General features: G+C 40.9%; 1 protein-coding gene across 2 annotated transcripts in view; it reads right to left on the bottom strand.

Annotated features, from left to right (window-relative positions):
- Window positions 1–913: 913 nt before the first annotated feature.
- The window catches only part of CEMIP2 (cell migration inducing hyaluronidase 2), a 60,235-nt gene continuing 49,921 nt past the window's right edge, over window positions 914–11,227 (bottom strand). For both annotated transcript variants that reach the window (XM_082241499.1, XM_082241500.1), the window contains 7 exons: window positions 10,027–10,238; window positions 9,076–9,255; window positions 6,944–7,163; window positions 5,601–5,699; window positions 3,205–3,353; window positions 1,525–1,628; window positions 914–1,312 (listed from right to left, as the gene is read on the bottom strand). In XM_082241499.1, the coding sequence (XP_082097625.1) occupies window positions 1,116–1,312; window positions 1,525–1,628; window positions 3,205–3,353; window positions 5,601–5,699; window positions 6,944–7,163; window positions 9,076–9,255; window positions 10,027–10,238 (1,161 nt within the window). In that variant the 3' untranslated portion in view covers window positions 914–1,115. The remainder of the gene's footprint in view (window positions 1,313–1,524; window positions 1,629–3,204; window positions 3,354–5,600; window positions 5,700–6,943; window positions 7,164–9,075; window positions 9,256–10,026; window positions 10,239–11,227) is intronic.

The following is an 11,227-nucleotide window of genomic DNA, read 5'->3' as shown; positions in this document are numbered from 1 at the left end:
GTTAAGAAAATTCCCACGGGCGACTCTGGGTCATTTCTCTATGGTAGTCTATCTTAAAGTTTTAGTGTGTTATATGCCTACCACATTTTAAAACTTAAAATCCATTGTTCTATATTGTTTTAAATGCTTGTTTTGCTCTTGGGATTGTAGTTCCATTTGTGTTTTACGAGCTGGTCTCTGACCGTAATAATAAATTTCATTTCATTTCATTTACCATGTGAATAGAGAATGTCGTGGAAACAGGGAAATCTCTGCTTCTCTATGGGCCTCTATGGGCCAATGAGGAGTTGTGGGTTCAGTGTTATAGGCCCAACTCTATATATCTCTGCCCCACAAGAAGTTAAACAGGCACTGTCCCTACAAAGTTTCAGATGCCAGGTCAAAACTTTATTTCAGGAGACCTTTGCATGCCGATTGCTTTTCATGAGTTTTATATTTTTGTGCGTTTGGGATTGTTAAATTCTGGAGGTTTAATTTATGTTTTAAGTTTATGTTTTATTGTTGTAAACCACTATTAGACCTGCATGTTGAAAAGTGGGATATAAACTTTTAAATAATAAAAAAGAACAGAAAATCTCATAGCCTGTTCCATCAGCTCCTAGGCTCTTATGTTCACTGTACATATATGCAAACCACACGGTTCAGTTGGAAAGAAAGAAAGAAAATAAGTGACAAATTGTGACGTATAAACTGGCACCCACACTGCAAACATATATGTATGTTTTTGAAAAATTTCAGCCAATCTAAAGGTAAGATTTTATGTTTTCTGATCCATCCTTCAAGATGACTGACACTTCCAATGTTCTCCTTTTGAAAATGCAAATATATATATATATATATATAAAATGAGTAGAAGACAAAAGGCTTTTTATAATAAAGGACAAACATTGAAATAACACCCCCTTACAAAAACTGTTTTTTAAACAAATACTTTAATTCTTTAATATTTTGTACAATCCAAAAGGTGCACAGATGGGCATTCAAGCATTCAGCGTAGGCAAATGTCCATATCAAAAACAGCAAAGTGATGTACTTGGGTAATAGTACACGTTAAAATTCCATAAAATAAATAAATTAGTTCACATTGTCTTCAGTGTTCATATGCACCTTAATTTCTACTGTGTTCTTGTAGCCTGCTTTAGAAGTTCCAAATCTTTCCGTCGGCTGGTATTTGCTCTGGCACAACTGTACTCTTCCAGCTGCAGAGGGATATACTTTTCCATCTGGCCCAGGCCCTGCCTTGCAGGACTGGTCAATAGCTTGATCCAAGATGGTTTGAAGTTCCCTCTGAACCCAAAGAAGCCTATGCTCCCTGAAAGAGGAAAAATGTATGTTTCAGAACAGAATACACATCATCAATAATGGGCAACGGATTGAACATTTAAAATGTTCTGTTCCAATATCATAGCAAACTTTGAAAATTTATCAACACTGAATATGAAACAGCAACTTGCACAGCGTCTTTTGCATTCCATTTCTAGAAAAGGAAAAGGCACATTTCAATATGTAAAAAGAAGAACACACCCTTGTTGTGAAGATTTGCTGGTTTTGCTGCTCCCAGGGTCATTAAAGCTTGAGAAATGTTAAGGTTTTTTATATTCCCTCTGGTGCTTAGTACAACTATAGACCTGAGAGAAAGAAAATGAAGGGATAAGGTTGAAGGGGAGAGAATAACATTGATTTACTGCCACTAAAAAAGTATCATATCTGCCACTAAAAAAGTAGATATCTGTTGTAAGCTGCTTTGGAAAGGCAGCATATAAAATTGTTAAAATTGGTGACATCATATTCATAGAGCCGTAAATGTGGAACGTCAATATGACTAACACACTTTTCTATAATAAATTGCCATCTGGAGAAAGCAAACTTTTTTAGAAATAAAAATCATGCTTACTTTGCAAGTGTCGAAATTTGCATATTCATAACAAATTAATCAGGTGTAGCACATTATACCTACATTTTGTTAAACATGGTAACAAAAAACAAGACCTCTAACAATCAATTTGTATGAATTTATACTGAATTATAATATCCATAATGCCTAACACATTTGTGACACAATTTAAGCAATCACAATCTCCTTCTTACTTCTTTTTCATTTGATAAAAATATAATAATTTTCCATTTACATTTTCCTGGTTGTATTGCTTGAGGAAAATGCTATTTTTTCTTCCCAGATGGACGGGGGGGGGAGGGTAATGATACGTTTCTGCCATGTGTGTGTGTGTGAGAGAGAGAGAGAGAGAGAGAGAGAGAGAGGAAGGAAGGAAGGAAGGAAGGAAGGAAGGAAGGAAGGAAGGAAGGAATCACACTGAAGTTAGGAAGGGATTGTTTTCACTTGCTTTCCAGAACAGTAGCTTTATTTGTCTGACTGTACCAGAAACATCCTCTGAATACTTATTTGAGAGTAAGCCCACCAAAACCAGTGGGGCTTACTTCTGAGTAGACCTGCATAGGAGTGGAACTTTCTACTTTCCTAAAAAAGCAAATTTCTAATTTTTGGGGCTGGCAAAGGTCATCTTGGAAACATATGGGCAGTTCCTGAAGAAGTCTCAGAAGCCTTGTGGAGATGAGGATTCAGTGATGTTTATTGAATTGGTCCTCTTATATGGCTAACAAAAACAGAATTAGGTGAACACAAATCACATGCCTTAGTTGCAAAAGTTACAGAATCAAGCTTTTATGGACACAGAATTTAGATTTCTTTCTAGCATATGCAAGATGTGCCCTGGAATACAACTCCTACTACCCCACCCGCTTTTTAAGTACAGTCGTACTTTGGGGTGAAGTAGCTTTGGGTTGAGCGTTTTCGGGTTGCGCTCTGCGGCGACCCAGCAGTAACAGAGCGCATTACTTCTGGGTTTCACTGCCCCCACATGCGTGGAAGCGGCAAATCGCGACTCAGAGACGCGGGTTGCGTTTGCTTCAGGATGCGAACGGGGCTCCGGAATGGATCCCGTTCGCATCAGGTACCACTGTAACAGAGTACAAGAGTTCTTTCCTTAATTTCAAACACAGAAAGTAAGGTGATATGAACAATTCATAGCAGTAACACAGGTACCTTAAGCACCATTCTCTGAAAAACATTTAAGTATTATGAAAAGAAGCACCTCTGTGCATTTTTAAAAGGATATGCAAAATAGCTTAAATGCCACTCCCACAAAAATGCTATTTGCAAGCTTGTGTTTATTCTGTATCACATACCTTTGAGGAATTCCAGTTTTGACATATTCTTCTAGATTCCTTACGTTTGCTTCAGAGAAAAATCTCTCTTTTGTTACTTTGCCAGTGCAGGCATCAATGACTACGGTAAGAACACCCACAGCACTCAAGGGAAACTTAATGCCACTGACCTGAAATTACAGACCTCATAAATCACACTCCCCCCTTTCCCCAAACCAGTAATTTGTAAATACAATAATCTGCTGTAAATTCACAGTTCAACTGCATTTATCATCATTTGGCTTACAGATGGCAATAGTGTATTCCTGGCAGTGAACAACTTCCTATGCATTAGTCTTTTTCTTCAAAATCTTTGCTGATAAGATTTCTATGGCCCTCAGGTTAGGGCTTTCCTGTTTTCTTTGTGTAACTGAAGCCACTGACACATATCCATGTCCTTTCAACAAACCCCCTTTGGGCCCTGTAATAAGGGCTTCTGATCCAGTGATTGCAGAGCTCCAATTATTCATTTGCTTAGTCTTAGGAAGGCCATCTCTGTCATCAGGGAAAGAGTTGTTCAAAGCCCCTTTTAAAAATCAGATGAGAACCATTCTCAGAAGCTTCAGTTTGCCATGTTAAGGCAATTAAAAATGCTAATGCTGCAACTCTATTTTTCTCCGATTTCTCTGAAAGATTCAAGTGCATTACCTGCCCACTGATTCAGTTCTAACCTTCAAACTCTGGTGCCTGTAGACCTTCATTTCCCAGCCGCACATTTGGCCCCAAACCAGAACTAATTTTTCATCACTACATTTAACCCCTTAGAGCTGAAGTAAATATCCCCATCTCAGCCGTCTAAGAACCTAAGAGCAGCCCTGCTGGATCCTGCCAAAGTCCAGTCTCCTCTTCTCAGTGCCCAGCCAGACACTGCACTCAGGACTTGAGCTCAGGAGCAGCTCTCCCCTCATGAGGGCCACCCACAGCCTTCATGGCTTGCAGCCACTGACAGCTCTCTATCCTCTAATTGAATCATAGTTTTGAGGCAGAGGTGGAGTCCCACAACACCTGGAGGGCCACAAACCTCATCCGCCCAGCCAATGGTCAGGGATGGTGGGAGTTGCAGCAATATTGTGCTTTAAGTGTTGCAACTTCCTGGGGACCTTAAGAGTGAAGGGTGGGTAATTAATAAATAAAGATAAAGCAACTTCTGGAGGACCACAGGTTCCACACCCCTCTGAACATGTAATTGTGACAAGCCCAGTGCACTACTGACATTCATCACTTTAAGAAATAGTGCAGTGGTACCTCAGTTTACAAACTTAATCCATTCCGGAAGTCCGTTCTTAAACCGGGGCATGCCTTCCCTAATGAGGCCTCCCGCTGCCAGTGCCCTCCCACCGTTCGACTTCCGTTCTTAGACCAAGGTAAAGTTCGCAAACCGGGACACTACTTCCGGTTTTGTAGAGTTCGTAAACTGAATTGTTCGTAAACAGGGCTGTCCTTAAACCGAGGTACCACTGTATTGACAAAAACTCAGCCCCCTTGCAGTTGCTTCCTGGTTATGTCAGACAGATTAGAATCTGATGTTTTCACTGTGCCACGATGTCAGACTACCCAAAGACGGGGACAGCTCGCATTTGCATAGCTGGTTGTACAATGGACAGCAGAAAAGAATATGTTCTACAGTGTCCGGCACATTCAAAATACATCCGCAATATCTATAATTTCTGGGTATGTTTAAATATCTGCCCTTGACAAAAGCTGAGGGGAAAATGTTCAGTTGGGCTAACATAAAGGCCTTCCGTTGGACTGGAATTATTATTTTTGAAATATAAGTGACCCTGTTATCTGTTGGATCATAGAACTTGGGGAACCAAATTTTATTTACACCTGACTCGATGTTTTGTTTTTCAATGTCCCTTAATCTGGCTTAAATATTGCCATAAATATATTGATCACCTGAATTATACAAGAGTTCCAAGGCAATACCAAAAGATCTGAGTTGAAACCCTCTGGATTTATAAGAGTCCTTAAGTAAGAAAGAAGCAGACTCGAAGGTTGGCAATGGCAATGGCAATGGAACCAGTATTTTATAGTGCCGGCCCACAACCAATATTCAATCATGTGTAAACCTAGTTCTGCACACATTGTCTCATACTTGACTGAACTTGGGATACGTCTCAAGAAACCTGAGTGTATCGTATTCTAAATCACTATTATACACTTTAAATTTAAATTTTACCAATGGTATTTTGAAAACAAATCAATATGCAAAGATGCAGCAAATAACAGGAATGTTGAGGATGCCAAATTATTCTCTTATTCTTTTCCCCCAAGCTTATGCTGATATGGTTTGTTCCTAAATGATCCATTTTCAAACACCTACACAGGTAATGGCATACCTGCATGATGTTAATAAAGATTGCAAGAATACTTACTGAGACATAAGATTCTTCGTTCCTTTGCAATTCAACTGTGTCCGGAGACTGAATTTTCACAAGGAGGTAGGTTTTATGAGGATCACTGGTAAATGCCATCTGAATAGAATACAATTAATGTTTAAAAGTAGCCATTATATGAGTGTATAGTGTATAATTTTTCCCTTAGAACAGGAATGTCAGGCAGCAGAAGCCTACTGTGTTGAGATTTGGGTGAGGACTAGAAAAAGTATATTCACAAGTACAGCATCATACAATAAAAGATGGAAAACCTTATATTCCTGTTGAAGCTTTAAAAAGTTGTTCAGTTCATTAAAAGCCTTTTTTTCCTGTAAAAGGAAAGCTTCAAAAACACACCGCAGGAAAAAACAGCACAGCACAGAGAAACGTGAAAGAAAGAAAAAACAAAAGCCTCAAAAGCATAATGGAAAGGCGAGATTAAAGTGATTCTGTTTGGCTTATTTTCCTCAACTTTCCCCCAGTTAGATCCTTAGGATCCTCAGCTACCCCTGCCCCCGAGGAAGGGTTGGGATGCAGGGCTGGATCTGCTGCTTTGCTCTTCCCCAATCCCACTTAGGATTCCCTTACAAATAGTGTCCAGCTGTGCAGTTTCTGGTCAGGCACATTCACCACCCTCTGTATCTGTCTAGCAGCCAGCACTGAGATGCAGGGCTATTAGGAAGAATTTTGCTGGACAAGACCAAGGTCAATCTATCCTAGGATCCCATTTCTGACCATGGTGATTCAAATGCCTATGGGAAACCCATGAACAGAATGTGAGGGCAAAAGCCCTCCTGTGTGTGTGTGTGTGTGTGTGTGTGAGAGAGAGAGAGAGAGAGAGAGAGAGAGAGAGAGAGGGAGAGGGAGAGAAACTGTTGTCTATCCACTTCCTGTATAATGGAGCCCTGCTTGGCTGCCGCTTGAGGGTTTCCCATAATGGGCATGTGGTTGGCCACTGTGAGAACAGGGTGCTGGACTAGATGGACGACTGGCCTAATTTAGAAGGGCTTTCTATTCTTATTCTTTCAAAATATACATATCATGCAGATGCAGTCATTTCCAATTGATTTCAAGTTTTGCTGAGATTTTAAACATGATGCTGTTCAGCAATGTGATTTCCTAAAACTTCTCATCTTATCTCATCTCATCTCATCTCTATCCATCCCATCCTTCCGTCTCTGCTTTGATCCATCAGGCCACCTCATTCTTCTTACATTCAAATCCTGCCCCATTTACTCATGACTGCGAGTGTCCTGTCAACACGGTTGAAAACCCTGGGAGAAACTGCAAGAGGTTATGCGCTAATCAACCATATCGCTCTTGATGCTGTGCCCTTTTCCCACCTGAGTGGAGCCACATTTCTGACAGGAGCCCGTAGTCTTTGTGGGCATTCTTTTCACCACAGTTGGCTTCTGGAAGTACTTTGGGTAAGCTTTTGTCAAGCAGTTACTGACAGACTTTGGCCGAAAGCTGGCCTGAATCTTGACTCTTTCACATCCCCGAAAGGAACAGTAACTGTGGCCATCCCTGTGGTATTTGGCTTGAAGAAACAAAAACAGCAGCCTGTACATGAACACACAAAAACAAAGAACAGATCACACTTTATTACAAAACCAGCAGTGCTGGCACTATTCCTTATTTCACATGGCTCCCATGAGGCCATTTGCCAGAAGTCAGGCTACCTGGTATCTTCACTGTATGTAATGAGCTGAGATTAGAAGCACCTGCTGTAAGGAAGAGGTCTTACCTGTAATCCCAGCTCGTTACAATACCTGTACAAAAGACACCTGTCAACAGAAGCAATCAATCCAGCAGATTCCAAACTAGCAACCATGACCAAGATCAAAGAGCTATCCAAGGATGTCAGGGACAAGGCTGGACTGGGCTACAAGACTATTGCCAAGCAGCTTGGTGAGAAGGTGACAACAGTTGGTGCAATAATTCGCAAATGGAAGAAACACAAAATAACTGTCAACCTCCTTTGGTCTGGGGCTCCATACAAGATCTCATCTCGTGGAGTTGCAATGATCAGAACGGTGATGAAGCAGCCCAGAACTACATGGGGGGGGGGGACTTGTCAATGATCTCAGGGCACCTGGGACCATAGTCACCAGGAAAACAGTTGGTAACACACTACGCCATGAAGGACTGAGATCTTGCAGAGCCCACAAGGTCCCCTTGCTCAAGACAGCACATGTACAGGCCTGTCTGCAGTTTGCCAATGCACATCTGAATGACCCAGAGGAGAACTGGGTGAGTGTGTTGTGGTCAGATGAGACCAAAATCGAGCTTTTTGGCATCAATTCAACTCGCCGTGTTTGGAGGAGGAGGAATGCTACCTATGACCCCAAGAACACCATCCCCACGATCAAACATGGAGGGGGACACTTTGAAGGTGTTTTTCTGCTAAGGGGACAGGACACCTTCACCGCATCGAAGGGATGGTGGACAGGACCATGTATCGTCAAATCTTGGGTGAGCACCTCGTTCCCTCAGTCAGGGCAATGAAAATGGGTCGAGGATGGTTATTCCAGCATGACAATGATCCAAAACACACGGCCAAGGCAACAAAGGAGCAGCTCAAGAAGAAGCACATGAAGGTCCTGGAGTAGCCTAGTCAGTCTCCAGACCTTAATCCCATCAAAAATCTGTGAAGGTTCGAGTAGCTACACATCAGCCTCGAAATCTTACTGACTTGGAGAGGATCTGCAAAGAGGAGTGAGACAAAATATCTCGTGAGATGTGTGGAGACCTGGTGGCCACCTACAAGAAACGTCTGACCTCTGTAATTGCCAACAAGGGTTTTGCCACCAAGTACTAAGTCATCTTTTGCAAAGGGATCAAATACTTATTTCACTCATTATAATGCACATCAATCTCTGGCTTTTGTCTTCTGGGTTTTCCCTGTTGTTATTCTGTCTCTCACAGCTACAATAAACCTACGATTAAAATTATGGACTGGTCATTTCTTCATCAGAGGGCAAACAGGCAAATTTAGCAGGGGATCAAATACTTTCCCCCCTCACTGTATGTTGCATCTTTAGTGTATAACCACATAGAGAGGAAGGGGAGGAAAGAAGTAAGATGTATTCTGCAATTCTTCCTCTGTGCAGAGTGCACTGTTTGCACAGATTGCTGGGAAGCCTGGTGCTCTGAAAGAATGCATTCAAATCTTGGGTGGGTGGGGGAAAGCCCTACCCAGAATGGCCTGAGATGGATAACAAAAGCATTTGTTGAATGTAAACTCCATATTTTTCTGTGTACTCAGAACAGCCTACACTGCAGTGACCTTTGGGGAATTGACAGTTTGATAAACTACTGCATACATAACCACAAATCCTGATGATTCCCCTTAGAATTACATTCATGCTATAGCTCTCCACTGACAAAAAACCAAGTCATCCAGTTCTTATAGATACTGAAAAACTGAACATTTAATTATACTACAAATTATGGTTTTGTGGCAAATATCTACCCAGTGCTGTTATCAAAATAAAACTTTCTCTCCATTCGACTCTTCTGCAATTCCGCCATTGAAGATACAGACACATAATCTTCCACGCTATTGGGAGGTGCAGGCCTTCGGAATGCATCAGAAGTTACTTGAAAAGTAGTGTCTGGTGGGTAACAGAGGCCCACCTGAATCCAGTCATTCCTGAAAACAGAAAGTGACAAAAACATTACCATATGCTTATAAAAGCTTTTTCATTTGCTGCTTGCGATGGTTATCATTCAGCATGACCACATAGTACTAAAATGATTTCTAATACTGTTTAGAAGTATCCTTACCACAGCAACAAGACAATTCCTAGTTTCAACTGTAATTCCTAGTTTACATATGTGGAAGTAAAATTAGCTGCAGCAGAATGAACAAAGTTCTTTGGGAACTATTTTAGCTATAATTTTAAACCAAGACCTTCCAAAGTTCTGTCCCCCATGCCATACTCATTTTGTCTGTATACTGAGCATATTTTTTCACAACATAATACTACTGAAAGGTTGAAAGGACTGCTGGGAAAATTAGAACAAAAGAGAAAAATCTTCTGCTGCACAATGTTCTTTCGATAAGGACACAGGAACATTCAATGTGGCTTGCACATGAGGACAGCTGATGACCTGTGCCACAGAACTTGGTTTTCTCATCTGAGAGGAAGTTTAAATCATTTATTAAATCAAGCTAGCCAATTTGCATTGTTAGTGCTGTCAATGAGGATTATGCTATGATATAAACCATGTGTTCTTCCTTTTGTTGTCATTGCTGTTTGTCTACAGCTGATAAGAGTTTTGCTCAGTTTGTAATAATACACTATATTACTTCAAAAACTAACAAAGAAATACATGCTTCACATTGCTTTATGAGGTAGATGAGAGTTCATGGAATATATCTGCATTTTTAAACAAAACTGGACATTGAAAGGCAACCTACTTGTTGAAGTTAATGAGGTACAGAAATGTTGTTTGTGGGGCTTGTCCATTCCAATGTATTGTGTAGCCCTTCTGAAGCATCACCACAGGCTGGTATTGCTGGTAGTCAGCTTTCTGATTATTAATCCCTCTCAGTATCATAGGACTGGAAGGGTATTCATCTCGCACCATAGTCATGGTAAGATTCTGTGGATTGCGTGTCTGAATGTACACCTAACAGTTATCAAAACAGAATAAATATGTAAAAACTAGGATAGATTATACCACATCAGTTGCAAACAGTCCAGCTTTCAGTTGTCTGGATTGCCTAGAGGATATCTAAATATATTTGGATAACAAAAACTTTGAATTAAGAAAAAAAATGGTTGTTTACCACTGGATTACATGACATACTTAATGGAAAGTTTTGATAAAGTCCCTCTGCTCATACGAGACCTCAGTTGGAAACCAAGATCAGAAACCATCGTTTGGTGGTATTAGCTGCTGTTACACCATCCCCTTCAATAATAGTAATAAAATTTTGATATGATGACAAGCTATGGCTAGTGTTAAATACGAAGTGGAGAAAGGGGCCACATAGGAGAGAGGAAGAGACTTGCTGGATCCCCCAAGACATGACTGCCTGGACAGAGCAGGTAGAAACAAAACCTCTTCCAGGAATTGGGGGGAAGACATCTACTTCTGCTTCATTGACTGCAAAAGCCTTTGACTGTGTTGACCACAGCAAACTATGGCAAGTTCTTAAAGAAATGGGAGTGCCTGATCATCTCATCTGTCTCCTATGAAATCTCTATGTGGGACAAGAAGCTACAGTTAGAACTGGATATGGAACAACTGATTGGTTCAAAATTGGGAAAGGAGTACAACAAGGCTGTATATTGTCTCCCTGCTTATTTAACTTATATGCAGAATTCATCATGTGAAAGGCTGGGCTGGATGAATCCCAAGCCGGAATTAAGATCGCCGGAAGAAGTATCAACAACCTCGGATATGCAGATGACACAACCTTGATGACAGAAAGTGAGGAGGAATTAAAGAACCTTTTATTAAGGGTGAAAGAGGAGAGTGCAAAATATGGTCTGAAGCTCAACATCAAAAAACCCAAGATCATGGCCACTGGTCCCATCACCTCCTGGCAAATAGATGGGGAAGAAATGGAGGCAGTGAGAGACTTTACTTTTTTGGGCTCCATGATCACTGCA

This window comes from Podarcis vaucheri (genome assembly GCF_965113315.1).
Source record: "Podarcis vaucheri genome assembly, chromosome: 11".
Classification (NCBI taxonomy): Eukaryota; Metazoa; Chordata; class Lepidosauria; order Squamata; family Lacertidae; genus Podarcis; species Podarcis vaucheri.
Note: the sequence above shows the minus strand (reverse complement) of the source record. Positions and strands in the feature narration are given on the sequence as shown.